This window comes from Aptenodytes patagonicus, chromosome 3, assembly GCF_965638725.1.
Source record: "Aptenodytes patagonicus chromosome 3, bAptPat1.pri.cur, whole genome shotgun sequence".
In the NCBI taxonomy this organism is placed as follows: Eukaryota; Metazoa; Chordata; class Aves; order Sphenisciformes; family Spheniscidae; genus Aptenodytes; species Aptenodytes patagonicus.
In genome coordinates this window covers 30,380,954-30,401,267 of record NC_134951.1, presented here as the reverse complement: position 1 = coordinate 30,401,267, position 20,314 = coordinate 30,380,954, and the positions used below count along the sequence as shown (strand labels likewise).

The window sequence follows — 20,314 nt, the reverse complement described above, 5'->3', positions numbered from 1 at the left end:
AGGCAGGTTAGCGCATGCTGGGTGCTTCTACACTAGCATAGGACCAGGAGTGCTCTTTTGAAGCAGATTTCCCAATTGTCTCCATTTATCGCTCTTCTTTTCACATCACCAAGTGAGCTCAAAGTACACGACTTTTAGTTTGAAACTAAACCAGAAGATGCACTCCCAACTTTTTGTGAGAATTCAGTTCAGAGGCTCAAACTAGGGCCAGTCTGAAATGGAAAAAATCTCTAGAAGCCATAGAGTGTGACCATCAGGTCCTCAGCATCACCTGTTTCACTCTGCAGATCATTCCTATTTGTATGCACTGTGTGCTAATATTGATATAGCACCTGAGTCCTGATGCCTCCCAACTGTCCAGGCTAAACGACCTTGCTGCATGTGCCGTGGTTCTGTCCCAAAAGATGCCAGAGTGTGCCATGGACCTGCATGATCACTTTTATTTTGGGGTGATAGAGGCATCTGGTCTCTCCCTGAGCATGAGGCAGGTGTACACCCAGCCCTGGGAACTCAGAAGTGCTCCTGAGTCTTCCTGTACAGGGCTCTATTTTTCTTCCACCAGAAACAGGAATCACTGAAGACTTCTACTGTATATGGACAGAAGATATACCAAATAAATTGCCCTCCTTTAATCTTCTATTTCAGTCATTCCTATACTTACTAGGGTATCAGAGATCCAATTCCTACTCTGTGGGACAGAATGAACTGTCAAAAGCATTTCCTTGATTTTCTGCAAAATGTTATCAATTCTTTTACTGGAGGAATCACCTTAGCTGTCTCCCAAATAGTATTCATACCCTCAGAAGAGATTATGATTTTCATAAGAGCATGATTTTGAAAGTCTGCAGGAAAAGGAGCACATTTTGAATTCAGCTATGACGGCTACTGTGGGGATGATACCAAAGTTATTGCTGTTTTGTCAAATCAGTGATTTAATTAGGCTATAATGCTTTAGAAAGTTCCATATGTAAACCTGTCACATTCTTTTAACTGACTGTATATCCTAAAACTTTTGTACTTCAGTTATTATGCTACAACACTGAAAAAAAATCCACATGTAGCATGAGAAGAGAGTGCTTTTAATTTATAGCAACTTGTTGTACTTCCTTTATTACTCCTGAATTAAAAATAATTTTCTATGACAGAATAAGAATAAGTAAATCATGCAAAACTTTCCTATGTAGTATTTCAAACGGTAATTTAACTGCCTTTCACCATGGGAACGGTAGAGTTGGAAAATCTGAGACAAAAGTCCTGTAATACTGATGTGCATGTAGTGTTGACCATCTATATAATTCCAGACACAGTATATCACTGCACATTTTGTGTTGTATTACCATAAAGTAACAGAAAATTAATTTTTGCTGAAAATAAGAGAAAAATAAAACTCCCTCCACACTGTCACATTCACACTCACCTCACAGCAACACTGATAATAGTCCGTCTCCTCCCTGCGTTGCAGTTTCCCAAACTAGTTACCTGTGTAGTCTGATGCTGCTCCTTTCCTGTCTGAGGCAGATGTTCACTGCAAAAGTGGCTGAAGCCTTGTAAGAAATGGCTTTCTCCTTTAGTCATTACTGTTCCTCTTGCTGACATTACTTAACCCGCAGGGAGAGCTGGCAGAGTGGAGTGCATAAGCACTCCTCATCTGCTCCAGCGCTAAGTCAGCTGGAGGATTTCTGTGATTCTCCACTACCAGTTTAAGCCAGGGCAGCTCACAATACTAAAGTAGATTTGGAGTACCCATACAGCCTAATTTGTTAGCGCTCCTGAAGAGAATGTACTGTCAAGCATAGGGGCAGTAGTTTTTCAAAACAGTTATAGCTAAGTTCAGAAAATAGACTATTAAACCACAAGGTTTTCCTAGCATTACTAGTTTTTAAGCCATATATATTGCATATCCAGTAGGTTTAGTAAAATAAGTGGTATTTAGCACGGTATAAGTAAGCATAGTGGTTTTGAGCCTGTGTTTTGAAAATATTTTTTGTCTTCTGACAAGATTCCACATTTCAAATAAGAAAGGTACCATTTGTGATTTGAAAGATAGCCACTTCACCTATTCTTCTCACAAAATTATAAAATGCATAGATATCAAGTCAGAAAATCCTGTGTATGTTGCAGGCTTTGCAGATAAGCAAAAAGAGAACAGAAGAGTGAAAAAATAAGCGGATGCTCTCCTTACAGAAAAAAAACCAACAAAACAAACCTGTTCTTGAATTTTTGTCTAAGATAATATATACTTGTCCAATTATGACACAAGAAAAGTGCAACTGTCTTTTCTGTGTGGATTTATGGGGTGAAATCCTGGCTTTGCCAATGTTAGTTGAACTTTAGTCATTAGCTATTGTAGGGCAAAGTTTCCAACCATTGCTTAGTACTTTGTCTCCACCCATCTTTTCATGGAGGGAGAAGTTTGGAGGCTTACTAGAAAGACAGCACAAATTGCATTATCCAAAGAAAATCATTCTAATTTTCAGTGTTCTCATTTTAAAGTTAAATGTCTGGTTTCTATTGGGTCTTCTGCTCAGCACATCTATAGCACTTTTCTCTTACTGCTCAGGCAATTAATTACATCTCAGAATGCCCCAGGGAGGTAGGTATTCCTGTCTCATTCTACCAGTGAGGAAGTCATACCACAAAATATTAAACAATTATCCAAGGTCACTGAGCAAACAAGGAGTAGAGCTAGTAATCACAATTCCTGAATTCCACTTATGCTCCATCTCTAGTGCGGTGTGCTCTCTCCAAATGCATGCATTATAATGACCTTGCAAAGAAGGTAGAGGGTTTTTTCCTCATAGGAAAGAAAACTATTTTATTTTGAATTAAAAGCAGCTTCTATGTTTCTAATTGCACTGAAAGGTAAATGGCAAATCAGATTAAATGATTATCTTAATTGCTGTTATGTACATCTTAAGTATCTAAACAAAATAGCTCTTTTTATCTCTTCCTGGCCACCAAAATAATTGACCAGAGATGAATAAAATTATGCTCAAAAATTGTGGGCAATATTCAGATGTTAAATAAGTTACCAGGAAGAAGAAGTGATCAGGTCTTTATTATTACAGGGAGTGAGCAATGAATATAAATGTAAAATTATTAGGAAATAACATATTCATATGCAAATCACATGCTGTTAATATGTATTTTTTAATTTTAAAACATCTGTTAATATGATCTGCCTTTTAATTACTTGTATTGTTGCCCTCTTTGCATTTGTGGAAGAGTTTTTTATTCAATGCTGGAAAATTCCATTACAAGGTTGCAGAATGCTGACTGAAGAGTAGGAAAAAAGTGCTCTCAATATGTGCTTTTCTGGAATCTTGTACTAGAAGACATTTAAGCATGTGATGATAGCCACTGCTTGGGGTAGAATTTTGGGGTAGATGGACCACTATGAATTTTTCTGTGCTTTCAATACTACATAGGTAAAATAGTAAGACAGAAACAACTTCATATGTATCTCTCTCTGTTATAAACAATACCATTTACTGACCCCACATTCAAAGGAATTTCACGGGACCTTTTTTTCATTCCGACTCTCCAGTAAGAAAAAAATCTAACTTAAATTCTGTATTTAAACAGTAGACCAGAGCTACTGAGTCTACTAGCAATTGATCAAACAATAATCTTTAAAGATAGTCTCAGCTAATATATCAATAATGTCTGTAACAGATACTGGAAGTATTTATATAACTCAACAAACACAACTAAGAGTCAATATCTGAATTGTAAAAAGCAGTGCAGAAAAACTAACATATAATTTCAATCAATCATAAACCAAGGGTGCTGATTGCCTGTGATAATAGCAATTAATTTATGTATCCTAAAGGTGAGCTTCAAATATCGATTCACAGGGAGCATACAGCAAATTGAAAGAAGTAGCCAGTGTAATTAAAAGGTCTGTGCCCATGACTTCACATTTCTTATCAAAGTAGCCACCAAAAAATTTGCTATGACACTTGTTACCGCACCCAAAGCAATCCTCATGCCCAAGCACACTCAGATTCCTCAGCAATAAACTCTCTTATGTTTCCATCATGCTGCCATAACTTACACTTTTCGTTTCTGAAAGCGAAGCATACAATATTTCTTCTTAGCTAAGGGTGTTGGCAATAACACCAAATTCCTGGAAAAACTGGACCCTCAGCCCTCAGTTATTAAGCTGCCTGTGTGGATTTCTTTCCAATCACAGTCTTTGACACCTGATAGCACTGGGGACAGTCAGAAGTGAAAAGGACAGGGGGTGAGAGGAGCCCGCTAGAGCAGAAGGACTGGTTGGCAGGCTGGAAGTCACCGAGGGAGCGGGGAGGTCAGACTCCACAGGGTTTCTTTGCAAGGGAGTCAGAAGGAGGAAAAGGAATCAGCGTTAAAACATGATGACCGCCCTGCACATCCTTTCAGCTCTTGGGCACGCGGATTCACAGACTCGCTTGCAGTTCTCTCTGTCTCTCTCCATACCTTTCTCTCTCCAAGGCTACAGCTCTTACCTGCTCTTCATCTGAAATCCCTTTCAGTTTCCACTTCATTAACATGTCACTTTTTTAAGCTAAAATGTGTCCAGGCTCTCTTTCCTTTCCATTTCGGCACAGTCTCTCAAAGACCAGACTCCACTGTTCTCGTATGTTCTGAAACACAATGAAACTCAGCTTGGGAATCAAAAAGGCTGAAGGGTCTTTCAACCCTTCTGCTACCCAACAAGCTACCCAAATCTCTGTGTGACTACTGAGGTAGTCTATATGGCTTCAATCCTTTAAGATTATTCCTGAAGATAGAATTTTCCATTCTCAGGAGCCCGCCTTGATGCTGAAAGAAAAAAGGTTACCTTGGAGTACTGGAACTGAGATATAAAAGAGCAACTTTGCACATCAAGGAACTTTTAATTACTAGCATTCAGATATATTGTTCTTCATTAAAAATCCTTGTAGGAAAAAACACTAATAATCTGATTTCTTTTCTATGTGTGGCTGCATCTTGTAATTTATTGGCATCGTGTGGTTCAGAGACTCTTTATAGTGTTGCTCCATTTCATCTTGCTTTCTCCACAATAAATATATAATCCTTTACTGCTGTATAAGTGGGAGCGGCCAGTGTTTTCCCAGTTAAAGGCTGTAATCCCAAAACTTTCATCTATGTTTTGGCTACGGATTCACCTATTAATGCAGTAGGGTCTATCATGCAATAACAAGAGCTGTTAGCTGTCAACCATCCTCTCATATTTTGATGATGGTATTACCAAATAGATATAAATAAGTTATGGCCATCATCCTTCCTTGTTAAAGTTTGGAATCAAGCAAATAAGTCTACCACGTTACTGGAAAAAAGAGCATAAGAGACTTGTACCACAAATTACATTTCTGTTCTTGTTCTGTATCAGAAGCTGGTACAGCCACACCAGCAATTTACTTTAAGAACACTGTCAGTCAAGGAAAAACAGCTTCTTCCAATGGGTAATATAAAGTAATTTTTTACTATATGAGTACTGCCAGAAAGACTGTACGTTTCACCTTTATGTGAAGGTGTTTCAGTCCAGAGGTGGGGGAGGGGACTCGAAGGGAACAAGAAATTGGTTTGTCTTTGTGTGGTACATTTAGTGAGTATTTTTACTACTTTACTCATTTTCATTTATATAAATAAAGCTTCTCCTTTTTTATCTAAGTCTTACTTCTCCCCAAGGCTTCTCTGCAAATGCAGTGGCACTTCGGCAAAGGGTAACTGAAGCTGCAGCACATTTACAGCAAAATGCCATTTTTAAAGGGTGTAATGAAGCATACTGCAGAGACAGGATTTTTAAATTCACTGTATGGAAACTGATTCACTGTAGGAATGAGAGACCTGAGGATTTAGGACTATATCATATTGGCTGCCACTTCTTCAACCCTCTAGGCAATAGCTTTCCACAGTAAACTTTGGTTTCGTGTGACCATAAAACCCTGATATTCAACAAAAGAACATCCTGAGCAGCTCAAAGAAAAAGAAAATAAATGGAATGCACCAAAAATCACAACAGGAATGTTTCTTGTTCCATAGCAAGATCAGCTGCTACCAAATCTTCTCCAGAGATGTCCACTCCCAATATGTGCTAGCCTGAGCCTCACTTTAGCTCTGCGGGGGATATTCCCCCTCCCCAAGCTTTCCCCTCCCACCCCAAGGCAACAAGATATTGAAATGTAGTTGCAGAGAAGACATCTTGCAGAGAAGAAATAGCTTTCAGAATTTTAACAGGCACTTTATGTTTTATATTTTCATTTTTCTGTTTTCATAGAACATTATCTTTTTACAAAAGCAGTCTTTGATACCTGTTTTAACCGTTCAGTATTTCAGTCTGGAGTCAACTAATTATTTTCTTACTGGCCACAAAAGTCAGCAGTGATTAGCAAAAACAAGATACCAGCAATAGAATCATGCCCATTAAAAAACAACAAGCTCATTAACTAAAATGCTTCAGTTCAGTCAAACTTTTTTTCTGTTACCTCTGCTCACTCCTGGAGTCTTTGGAATATAGGTCATTTTTTGTGGTTGTAGATCTGTAGCAACGTTAGATACTCCAATTAGTCAGGTAAAAAAATGACAGGTATTCTGATTTTCTAAGGGGGCTATTGTGTTTTTTTCCTACTAAATGAAAGTGCATATATGATGAATTTCATTTATTCAGGGAGAATTTTTTAAGTCTTAAAAGTCTTTAAATGTTATTAAAAAAAATAAAAATAGGCAGCGGCAACTTTTAAACTTCAAAGGTGAATGGCCAGAAAGAATATTTGTTTCTTAACATCAACAAAGTTTTTATTCCTTTTTAAAATGAAGCTTGGACAATAAGGAGGTCAAGTAGAGATATAATACTTCATTTACACTAGAAGAATAGCCAGTACATTACTAATGGTTGACTATCTTAAACCAAAACTGGAAAGAAATCTGCATCACAAAACTTTAAACACTCTTTGACAGCTCTGATGTGATTGGAGGGGCAAATTCACTTCTTGGTTTTGGGAAATATAGTTGATTTCAGTGAAGGAGTATCTGAGATGAGGAAGTTAGTGGGCCAGTAACACCTGTACCCAGAGGAGCAGACGAAAGTCATCAGAAGATAAGAGGAAGGAAATAAGCGTCCTCTCCAACCTGCATTTGGGCCCATTCACAATTCAACATGATGCCAACATGCGATAATACTCTGTGTGCCTACACTGCTGGTCAGGCCGTGGGCCTGGATCTGGTCTATGATCTAATGGTCCGACTGACCATTCACACTCAAAATTCACTTTAATAAATAATCTGACCCCAAGCAGTTCCTACATATTATAAATCATGCTCTGCCCTGTGGTAATTTTGGGGGAAAAAACTGATGCTTCATCATTGGCAATATCTCCAGTCACCAGTGTCTCCCCTGGTGACTGCCAGAGTAAAGCATTTGCTGGAGTTTATATTATTCCATAAGCTCGCAGGTTTTGATTACTGCTTCTCAACTAAAACATGTTGTCTGACCCTGAGCACTGTTTCAAGTCAATGTGGTCTCCTTTGCATTAAAAAATAGACTATTTGCACTAATGCAGTCACTAACCGTGTCTCAACTGAAAAGGTGTTTTGTGAATCCACATCCTAACTGTAACCAAAGATGTGACTGCTCTCTTAGTTTCAGTGCAAGGTGAAACGTTAATTTACCTTCAGTGTTGATTTGAACTAACCCATTTTGCTTTGCTCTGAAACGGAGGGCACACAAAACATTACCACCTTTCCGTTCATGGTGTAGCTTCTTCAACCATGAAGATCCCCAGCTATTCTGCAAGAGCTTCTCTATACTAAATATCAGTGTCTTTGTACTTTTCCACCCATGCAACATTTAAAGAGAGTTCAGTTTCCCTCCCATGGACAGGAGGCCTCATTCTCCTTTACCCAGGAGGACTTCCTGACCTGCCAGAGAAAGAAATTGTGACTTCAATTTCCCATGTGGGTGGACAGTATGTGGTCCTATCCATGTTGGGTAAGATTTCAGTTTCGCAAAGTTTCTGCTAAAGGATGGATTTTTAAACTTATTTACTCACATACTTCCTGTGTTACGGCTAAAAGTGTGGTATGATTGACAGCAAAATACATTGTATTATAAAGGTTTTGGAAATAGTAAACCGAAAATGTAACATCAGCACACCATTCCATACATGTAGCTAATATGTCACCATATTGCTCAAAAATTCATTTGGAACTTGGACTCTAACACATGCATACAAAAAGAAAAATCCAAACAATTTTTTCTGTGCTTGTACTATGTAACAATATCACTATCATGTATTTGGAATTCTATATTATTATCAATAGACACATTAATCAAGATGCAGAAGAAAAACAAAGGCCTCTGTATGTATTACTTTCACTGGGAAGTCTTGTCATTTTAAGCTCATCATAACCAAATGATATGAATAAACTGTTTAAGGAGAAACTAGTGAAGACCGAATTTTAGTAAGTTATCTATAGCAACTGAGCCCAAAGCAATCAAAATATGGACCTTTTACTGAACTCTTGTTCTGCTCTAGAAGGTATATTTATGAAGTCTTTGCCTGAGAGGAAAATGTTGCTGTCACTCTAAAAACTTGCTTTACTAAAAGAAAATCTTTAACATGTCTTAATGGAGATGAAGATTTTTTCAGTTCCTTTTTATATTTAAGGCCATCATTCCATTAATCAAGTAGCTGACTAAATTTAAGGCAATGTAGTTAGCCTTTATTGAACTGTATGAATAATACAATTTTGATTTTTAATATTATCGTGTACTAGCCTATGTATTTTATTTTGCATAGAAAGCTCTATTCTCTTGTTCAGTTCATTCTGTTAAAAAATTGAACAAAATTATTCAATGCTGTGAGTGAATTGCAATAGACACACTACTTTCAAAAAGCTAGGAATCTGTCACTGCTTTCTGGCAGGGATCTGACACTTGAAAGCCCAGTCTCTCCTTCCAGTAGTGGGAATGGAATACAAGACAAAAAGAAAAATGAACTGAGGTTGGATTCACTCTACAGGTACCTCAGGAATCAGATCGAACTCAAGAACATCTCTGCTTGGATTATTAGAAAATAAATGAGAAAGTTGCATGTAACATGAAAAATGTATTAAAAATATGTTCTTCTTGGCTATGAGCAATGAATATTTTTGCCCCTGCTCACTATAGCTAGTATGTCCTACATTATCTCACAGAGTATCCTCTTATACCTGGTAGTTCAGCAAGTTTCACATTTATATTCCTTATAGATGAATTTTATTGACCATGCTGAGTCAGGAGTACTCATTTCAATACTTGGTGTCTGAGTGGGATAGCAAAAGTCTAAAACAAGACCTGAGCAAGGAAAATATGTTCTGAAATGTTAATTTCTTCAACAGGCACTTAAAAAATTTTGTATGGATCAAGGCATAAAAATTATGTGCATCTTAAAAAATAGATACAACTAGATTTTTAAATTTATGGGGCGAGGACCTCAAATGTTTCAAATCTTCAGCAGTAGTTCAAGACTGGATAGTTCTGCTTACTACCGTGTTACCTGTTTATAAATGAAATAAAATAGCCCCACATTAGTCTTAGGAAAAAGGCTCTATTTTAATATACCAATCAATTAGTTTTGTTTTGATAGCAACAGCAAGTATACTGTTTCATCATCAATTTGAATCTTCCCTTCCCTTTCCTACTGGCTTCAAGTCACCTTCCAATCTTTTAAACTCCTCTCTTTTCAATCTCTGTTTTTTATGCACTTCAAGTGTTCTTTTTTTCCCAGCATCAGAAAGCTTGACCCTTACTTTTATATTTTACAAACATTAATATTCTATGCATACCTGTAATACAAACATGCTGATCACCAATAAAATAAAACAATATGGAAAATAGCTAACATCTGCCACACTGATTTCTTAATAGCTTCTGTATTTCATTACAAAGATATAGACAGAATATCATATAACTTTGGGGGGGTTGTAGAGATTTTGGAGCTTCCTCATGAACATGTGCATGTCAGATGTATTCTATGACTATTGTAACAGAGTAATGTTGCACTATGATGTGATATAAGATAGATGATATACTATGATTTCTGCATTTCCATTTTTACCGCTGTGTGTATGATCAGTTGAAGTCAGTGGAAGATAAAATGAGAAATAATTTGACGATCCACTAGCTGATTTAGGAGAGAGTTCAAGTTTGGTGGTCAAGCTGGACCACAACTGTAGCTTCCTGTTTGCTCCTTTGGAAGGCTTAACTTCCAGGAATACCATGTCTGTAGGGGGGGGGGGGGGGGGGGGGGAGAAAGAAAAGACTTTGAAGACAAACTGAACTAACCTTACAGTTTTTAACGTATTCTTCCCAAGCATATTTCATTCACACAAATTTGAAAAAGTATTCTAAAGATAATGCAAAGTAAAAACTATTTGGCAAAACTCTCTTGCTTAATGTAGTATCTTCATTTCTACATGTTATTTTTCTTCCATTATTTTCTTTCTTTTGGTCTCAAATGGAAGTAAAAAATCAAATGTATTTCTATTAGCTTTTCATGATTCAACTCCTCATTAACATACCAACTGCATTAAATGTTATTCACATTGGTGCTTTAACTTAAATGGTAAAAGCTCAAAACATCTAATAAATTCTGGGCTGGCAGACTAGTGCAGTGATTTTTCCAGAGCTGACTGTACTGCCACCACAGTAGGTAGTCATTCTCTGCTGAAAGTGAAGGAGTAAGGTTTTTTTCATCCTGAGATAGACAGGTTGCCTGTGTAGAGAAGTGGAAGGTTAGTTTTCCGTAAGTTTTTGTGGGAGTATAAAGAAATGGATCATAACACCATCCTCGTTTTATTTTTCTAAAGCTTTCAGCCAAAACCCTCGAGAATTTTGACAGCCATTAGCAGTGGCATCACTTTGTTCTTTCAAGTTTAGATATTTACAAAACATGTTTTTCTTTTCTGTTTTTAGCACAAGAAGAATGGGCCACAACCCGTTCCAGCCTAAAGGCACCACCTCCAAGGTCAGCCAGAGGGGGTTACAGGGAACACCCCTATGGTAGATATTGAAGGTCCTTCTCATCTGTGACCTCATCTCAAAGACAATTAATAGCCTGTGGTCTCCACATAAACAGCAACAAGACAAGTAATAGTCCATTTCTTTTCTATCCTAGGGATTACTGCTCATTATTATCCTATGTACTACTTGTATTTCCTATAACATTGGAGTGACATTGGCATTAGTATTATTTTATAACACGGACTTAAAAAAACAGAGACAAAAAAACCTTTGGCAAGCATTGTCTATAAACCATTCAAAGATGATGTTCTGTTGGTTGTATTCATTGCTGTGTGTAACTTAAAAAGCATGACACTGTTACAGATCTTGAGTCTCTCTACATACTAGCTAAGGCTTAGTTTTTGTTTAGGGTTGCTGAAAGACTGTAATATGATTCTTTTTTTTCCTTTTTTTTTTTGAACCAGACAATAATCAAGCTGTAGATAAGATGTTTTAACCTGTCTTTTTTAATATATGTTAGTTTAGATTAAGATGTTCGATATTAAGTTTGTAAATTTAATTTTAAATGCTGTTTTAATGGGGTTGAAAACAAGCAGCTACTGTATGTATGTAGCTAACTGAATTTGTTCAGTGTTTTAACCTGTATTTGTTAAAAAAAAATCACATAAAGTTCCATGTGTAAGCTTCTCTAAATAGGAAACCATAATTTTGTCAAATATGTTTGCCATAATTTGTCAATAAAGCTGAAACCTTTTGTAACAAACTAAATTTGGAATTACTTGTTTTCTAGCTTTAAATGCCTGCTTTATTTCTTTTTCAAGAGATGCCTAAAATGTTTTTTATATAAAAATTACAAAAATGAACCCAAGCCTGTTTTAAGATTTTTTGTGTAAGACTTTAAAAGTTGTATTAATAACTTCTGGTTGTTAAATAATTTAAAAGTTAACAAACTAAACTGTTACATGAATCATGGTTAGTATCCACTAATGTATAACATGTTAATGGAAAAACATGCTTTAGAACAATAAATGGATTTTAAACTATCCTCTAAGCTTGATCTTGCTAAACACAAACTCTGATTGACTTGTTTGTATTAGCATGTCTCTCGTGAGAATGTAATGGAGTTTAAAGAGGTAAGATTACCACTTACCACTGTTAGACTGTCTAAATGCTAGTTCTTCAACCTTTGAGTTTCCCCGCACATTAAATATCCCATTCAACATGTAAGCATTGCATAGATTCACCTATTTGTTTTCACTCAGAAGAGTGCGTTGACTGCATTTTTCGTAGTATATAACAATTTGTCTTGATAAACAAATCATCAGTGTCACTGCCCAGTTGTTGGTACTCAACTTCAAAAACTTTATTTGTAATTTTCAGTGCTAAATATCACCGCCCTTGAAGGCAGTTTAGAGGGCTGATATTTCTTTTGAGACTATCAGACTTGATGGCTGATGATTATTAAGGAAATATGTCGCAGGACTCAAAGGATGACTAAACGTTAAACAGGTAACACTAATAGTAACTCTGTAATTTTGAGTATGCAACAGTAATGTTAAATATTCTCAGTTATTAAGTTACTGATAGTTAAAAAAGTAAACCTACCAAAAGATAACAAATAGGTATATAGGCTATTAAAACAACTAATTAACATTAACTAGTGACAACAAAATTATTCTACAATATATAACCCTCAAGGTAATAAACAGAACTAAAATTAACAATAATAGTAATGCAACTCTTGCTAACAACAAATATATAACCTAAATTCTGATGAAAAAAAAAACCAAAAAAAGAACAGAAGACTTGATGGTAGGGATGCCAAAACTGTTAATCCTTTAAATACAGTCTTTTTATTTACAGTGGCTTTTTGTCAATGTGATTGGTTTACTTTTTTGATGAGAATAAAGTACAGGCCTATTGCTGTTCAGTTTGTGAACAAAATCTCTTGCAGCTGGAGTTGCATGCTAACTCTTTTTGAATAGTTTATGAAATGTATGTTTTGTCATTTGAAGTGTTAAAGTGAATTTAGTAGGCTACATGATGGTTACATTGAGTTTATTCTGTCTCACTATTTCAGGGACTCAGGCACTGGACAGCTAAGCAGCAGATCTGCTGAGAAGTGGTCAGGTAAGCTCTGCCGCATCTCAGGGGTTTTTCCTATTTCCTATTTTATCATTGCGTTTGCTTTTACTAACACACAGAAACATATTCAGCTAGAGTTTTAAAATAAATAATTCTATCCAGCAATATTTCTCTGCATAGCGGCATAGTGATTACGGTATAATGGCAATCAAAACATTTGCTTTTATATGGTATGATACCCTTCATTTAAATAAAAGAAGTCTTGTCATCTAGCCTTTTAATGGTAAATATTAAGACGGTATGCTTTATAACTGCCCCTGCTAAAAACAAGAGCTGGTGTTTATTAAAAGCATGCCTACATTTTGGAAAACAAACTAGTCACATGACATAGAAAAATACAATACTGGCTTACCTTTACTTCTCAAAACATTTATCGTTTCTTCCTCTGCCAAAAGTATCTATAAAGAGACAGGAAGTTTGTTATTTATTCTTTTGCTTGGTAGGTTTCTCTTTTTTATGCTTTAGAACAGCAGAGACATTAATGGTATTACCATGCAATGGCATGGATCAAGGCATAACTTTCTATATTTCTCTGTTAAATACATTTAAACATAAAGGCATATCCTGGATAACCTTCTTATATAGACTTCAGATTATATATGAGATTTTTGATTGAAGACAAATGTCATTGCTGGAAACATAAAAATAAATTCAGCTCAGATACAACTTCGTCCACTCACTCAGAAGTGTCAACCTAATCACAATACAAAAAGTACAAATTCTCTTCCTCTCTTGTGATTGTTAAACTAGATAAGAGTTAATAAACAAAACTGATGATGTTGCACACCAAATACACAATCCCAGACGCATTTATTACTCTGGCATCTTTTCCCATGATTGTGGTCTGGCTGATTTAACATTTCCCAGCTATCGGTGTATTCAATGGTTACTTACAAACCACAAGTTGTGTTGTATAACAAGATATAAAGGGCTTAATTTTCCTCTCCAGAGGGTTGCCTCAAGACCTTTGTAAATTGGTTTGATTTATGTACTACAACCACTCTACAGGCCAAAGTGATATAAGACGGCATTAAGATTTGTCTGCATATTACAGTCACATCAGTGTAAGTGTACCACTATAGTTAAAAGGCTTCCATCTACCCACCTTGCATATAGTTATACAAACGTGCTTCAGTCAGTATATGTTACATCTATACAGACAAGAATCATAGAATCATAGAATAGTTTGGGTTGGAAGGGACCTTTAAAGGTCATCTAGTCCAACCCCCCTGCCATGGGCAGGGACATCTGCAACTAGATCAGGTTGCTCAGAGCCCCGTCCAACCTGACCTTGAAGGTTTCCAGGGATGGGGCATCCACCACCTCTCTGGGCAACCCGTGCCAGTGTTTCACCACCCTCAGTGTAAAAAATTTCTTCCTTAGATCTAGTCTAAATCTACCCCCCTTTAGTTTAAAGCCGTTCCCCCTTGTCCTGTCGCAACAGGCCCTGCTCAAAAGTTTGCCGCCATCTTTTTTGTAAGCCCCCTTTAAGTACTGATAGGCTGCAATAAGGTCTGCCCAGAGCCTTCTCTTCTCTAGGCTGAACAACCCCAACTCTCTCAGCCTTTCTTCATAGGAGATGTGTTCCATCCCTCTGATCATTTTCGTGGCCCTCCTCTGGACCACTCCACTGCTATAAATACAGTTTCATACTGGTAAACTGTGATTATAGAATATTATACATTATAGATTTTACTATATAAGTATTTCAGAAAATGCTCATATGCCTTACTGAAATGATTAATTACACAAAACTGTGAGCAGGTCATACCTGATATAAGTGAGATCCAGGGCAAAGTACATAAAATTAATTTCTCACTTGTGCGTCAGATTTTTATGTGAGGGCAACTAGCGTGAACTCCTTGAAGATGGACTGCAATAAATGCAGCTTTATAGCAGAGCAGTGTCCTTTGATATTATTGTATCAAAGTCCACTTTACAGCCATTATTTGTATGGATCAAAAAAAATGCAGAATATGTCAGTAAAACAATGCATTGTGAAATATTCTTATAGAAGAATTATTTAGAAAAAGTAGGTTAATAAGTCAGTGCAAGCAACTCTTTATGTAAGCATTTGTTCTATTGATTTTCAGGAAATTAGTATGAAAAATTACCCATGACTGCATGTGCCATTCTGTGCTAACTACAAAGTATATTTCACATCAGTTTCTGAAGAAGTCTTACAGTGAATCAGCTATGTCTTAATTAAAAAAATCCACCTTCTTAATTTGTGAAAGAGTAACAAGAGAGTCTGGTTATTCTAGTTAACAGTCATCTTTAGGTCTTCCGTGAAAAGCTGTGATGTATTCCACACATCCTCCAGTCAGGTCAGCCATAATTCTGAGGTCCTGAAAACTTACATGCATCATCAGAAAACAAAGAACTTCAATTGTGCTACAGATAATTCCAAGACACTAGTCACCAACCAAACATTTTCTTTGGATGAATTCACATACCAAGTAGTTTTGTTTGTAATAGGAAGAAAAACTAGTATAAAATATCAAAACAATGAGTAAAAAACACCGGAAAAGCAACATTTCCATTAAAAGATTTCTAAGATTTTTTTTTGTCCAGGTTGACCTCATCTATAGAACAGTTTGATCTTTAAAACAAAGTAGTGCATTATAATTTTCAGTACTTAAAACAGAAAAATTTATTTACACTAAAATATTCTTAGTTGTATCTCTGCAACATCAAGCTAAATATTCTTTTCATTGTTTTCTTTTTAAAATGGATCTGTCTACTTTTGAAAAATTCTTTGCTTTCATGAAATAGTAGGTAATACATGCACTCCTGGGTGAAAACACTTATTACCCTAAATAAGTAGGCTATTGCATTATAAATGCAAACAATGCACATTCCAAAAAGTATTTGTTATTAATAGAATCAATGAGCCAGTTTCGAAACTGATGATTTCTGGAGGTGGGTTATGCAACATTTGACAGTCCACATTGTTGAAATGGTGATCGAATAGTGGAGTGGATAGCACAGTGACAGAATCTGTAGCTTCATATGTCATACTGACACAGCTTCACTTGCTGGAAATTTAGTCTGAGAGGAAGGAGCAATTTTCAAGTCCAGCTAGAGACAGAATAGGAAGAAAGAGCCAAGGGTCTGAGAGCATTGTCACCTGCTGGAGCAGAACCCACAGAGCTGCACCACCAGGGACAAGCTCCTGGAAAAGTAACATATGAGGAAAAATTGCACTACTGCTCTGTTTTGTCTAGCAGACTTGTTGCATGTATTCAAGAGCCATTCTAACTGAAAAAAATTAGATATCCCCAGAGCAGCAACCTTTGTCAGAAAATGAAGTAGCCACATGCAACTATTTCTTTCCTATGCAGCTTATCTTACACTGTTTAAGCAAGAAGATCTTAAATCTTCAGATGAAAAAATGAAGAACCTTAGGAAGTACAGTATACCTGACCTCACCTCAAAGGATATTGACCATGTTTTTCTAGCTCAATGAGGTCCTCAACCTCCATTCAGAATAATGGAGCTATAGCCATAAAGCTAGGAGATACTCCTTACTCCACATGCCCCAATCAGGCTATAACCCAGCAATAATTACTGCATTATACTTGAACATGTGCTGACTTCTAAACAGAGTAACACCGAAGTTAGTGAACGTGAGTGCATGTAAAACAGATCACTGTGTCTATGGTAGCTCTGAAGGAACGGATGTGAAGACCTGGTCACTAAGCACAGCAGGCTGGAAAAGTCTGTGTCTCCCTATTGTGAGGGAGCTGCCAGACCGCAGCCAGGACTGAGGCACTGAGCCGAGTATCTGGAATTTCGTAAAGCAACCAAATTACCATTAGGATCAGGATAATGAACATATATGAGTGCATCAATTGAAACGCTTAACATTTTATCATGATAATATGGATTTATGGTAGTCCTCATGAAATATCATCCAGGATTATTATCTGAAGGTTAAAATCAAGAACAAGTAAGCAATGTATTGTGTTCAAATAAAAACCACTTTGGTCCACATTAGTGATGTATTTCCTTCATGTTTAACAGTAGGAGTGTTGTTTTGTGTACTTTCTTTCTAAGAAGTCCAAAGTTTTGTGAAAGTCAAATAACACAGTTACAAAATTATAAATGGTGGTGAAGGAGAGTCATAGGATAAGCTAAACATCAGAGAGAAAAAGTCTTTGTTAACATCTGAAAGAAGAATATGATCCATTAAGGAAGGGAAGTCCTAGAAAGTTTTCCATATTGTATTGTATTGCAGAAACAAGTCAAGTTTGTATAAAGATTAAATAGGGACATCACTGGATATCAGTGTTCCCTGTACAACCTACTTAGACATACCACATACTCTGTAAATTTACTGGTACATTTCCCTTCTTTTATGGAAAAATACTATCTAAAATGAAAAGATAACTGAGAAACTCTACCTGAATTTCCTAGCCAGCTACATATTTTGACAGAAAAATTGTTTTCCTGTAATATTGTGAAACAAATACCAAATCTAAACAAAATTATAATCTCCCTACAGAATCTATTTACTAACAATTTTCTAGCAAAGATATTAAAGAAAATAGGGTTTTTTTCCGTAAGTATTACTTGAATTCTTTTATAATGCTGTAGAACTTCAGTAAATGGCTCAAGACTGCAAGAAGATGAAGTAGTTTGGGAAAAATGTTCATACAGTCAGAATCATAGAATAGGTTATAAATTCATCCTATGTGACAAAGAACCCACTTATCCCTATATCAGAACGTGTATTTTTAGGGTTCAGGAGGGCAGAGTTCATTTGCAGATGCATTTTATCAAGGTAGGAATCAAAAAAAATTAATTTTACTAAGAGATTATGAAGTTTTTACCAAAAAACCCAATAATTTTAGTTTACAAAAATTGAAAAGGCTGGCTGTGATTAAAGATATGTCAAAAGAATGAAGATCATATTTGTTACTATTTCAAGTCATCCTCTGTTGTCAACAGATTAACCAAAGTACAAAAAGAACTCTAATAAATAAGTAAAATCACAAGAAAAACTGAAAAATATTTGAATGCTAAACAGAAAAACAAGTTTGATATCTTCTGAAGTTTTTTGTCCTCCATTAAACACTTTGATGCACTCTGTGACCTCCATCAGTTACTAGAACCCAAGAGTTACCAAACAAAGGATCACGTTATCCATTTTACTGTATTTCTCTATGGAGACAGAAAAGGCACACGGGTAACTTTCTCAGACCAATTACGGCTTCAGAGATGATCACTGTCTTCCACTCTGTTGTTAGCTAATTACATTTTTCTAGTCATTATTATTGCTCATTGGGACCTGTCTGAAACCTTTGAAATCATTAAACCTTTCCTTTTTCTTCAATTGGTTTTGTTTCTGGTCCTGTAGGTTAGATGCTAACATTCATTTGGAGACATTAAGGAAAATGATTCCCACTGAAAGATTTGCTGATCTACATAGTTATTAGACAAATTATGACCTTTGCTCATGAATATGCTGATATCTTTTAGTGAAGACGTGCTATACACAGTATTTATTTTCTGAAATAGTGGAATCTAAAGATGAATTGTGGCTCCCAGTATGAGTACATTAAGGATTTTCTGTCCTTTCATGATCGCTGGTTGACTAAGTAATTTATTTTATAACTCAGCAGAATATTTTAAAATTGTTGAAATACATCTCTAAATCGTGCATATCTGGAACAAAGTTTTCATTCTCAAACAGAAGCAATCTCTGTCAACTTAAGCATAAGAAATGCAGATTTCTAAATTTATACTAAAAACTTGTCACTGTTTTAAAGGTTTGTTTTCCTTATATAAAACCTAATAAAGGGCTGGGTTTAGTACTTATTGAAAGACATAAATACCTCCTTTCCTAAAATAATTGAATTAACTTTGAAATCTAGGATGCTTTACCAGAGAATAGCAAGATTCATTGAGAAAGCAATTTCAGGCTTTCATATTTCAAATCTGTAAATCAGAAGGAAGGTTTATTGGAGGAAGATCACACCCATGCTGTAATGGTCATCATTCACATATTAAAAGGAAGAAAAAAAGAAAGAAAAGGCTGTGTAGTTGATTTTGTAAATCCTGTGTATGCCCAAAGAATTTTTCAAGATGCTGTATAGAAACGATCGGGACTTTCTGATATCTTTTAGCAACATTTGGGTGTACAAATAGGATGGAAACGCTTGAGTGCCCTGATAAGAGTAGAATTAATTCTGAAAACAATGTTTCTTGTTTCTTTGTGATGCTGCTGTACCCTATTGATTTAATTGAGGTATAGTTTCTTATTATACAGCGTTATTATAAATGTTGAGAGTACCTGTTATATCATGTCTGGCACTGTTCTTGCCACGCTGGATGCATTAGCTGATGATGGATGGCTTACTCACAGGAAAGCAGTGAATACCTTTGTTATATGCCCTTGCATTACAGGACCTTCACACTGTGTAACCACTAACAAGTCAGAGGTGCAAACTGCTGAGCTGCTCATTTATGACTTCTTAGCATTCTGGGTGTTTTGTTTTTTTTTTTTCTTCTGCACAGTAAACAGAACAAAATGTGCAGATATTTTGTATCAAGATTTACTATATTCACTTATGACTCCATATTCACTGCCTAGCTAATAACTCATTATATTTCTTCTTGAACTTTATAACAATCCTGTACAACCAGTGGCAAAATTCAGTGGAAAGGTCTTGCCTGTGCAGCTTCTTTCTTTTTCTTTTTTTTTTCCTTTTTTTTCTTCCCAGAAGAACATAATTGTTCATATACCTACTTTAGCTGAAAAGATCATCAATGACACTCTCATTCAAATGAAATGCTGCTATTCTCTGATAATATAGGACCTCAGCTTACTATTCTCACAGTATTTAAAATTGATAGGGTTCTTTTTCTTATTCTGTATGGTATTTTGAGCATTATATACCTTTTTAATATCTCTATTAGAATCCATGATGTAAAGATACAAACAACTGACAGGAATGCTTTATTATGTTGGATTCCAGTTAAGCAAAGTAGCTTTTTGATGGAGAATTCAATCCTGCAGATCTTACTCAGGTTTCATTTGCTAAAAATCCATGCTGACATCAAGGAATGAAAAGGGAATATGAAATTCAGAATTTGATCTGCAGTCATTTTTATAATTTAATTAAATTCAAACAGAACACATCTCTCTTAAGGACTGGATTGTGTCATTCCATC

The 20,314-nt window shown here is 35.9% G+C and overlaps 1 protein-coding gene across 3 annotated transcripts in view; it reads left to right on the top strand.

The window, feature by feature from the left end:
* KHDRBS2 (KH RNA binding domain containing, signal transduction associated 2) overlaps positions 1 to 20,314 on the top strand; it is a 420,140-nt gene that overhangs the window by 375,090 nt on the left and 24,736 nt on the right. For all 3 annotated transcript variants that reach the window (XM_076332985.1, XM_076332984.1, XM_076332986.1), the window contains exons 9-10: positions 10,943 to 11,116; positions 13,071 to 13,120. In XM_076332985.1, the coding sequence (XP_076189100.1) occupies positions 10,943 to 11,040 (98 nt within the window). In that variant the 3' untranslated portion in view covers positions 11,041 to 11,116; positions 13,071 to 13,120. The remainder of the gene's footprint in view (positions 1 to 10,942; positions 11,117 to 13,070; positions 13,121 to 20,314) is intronic.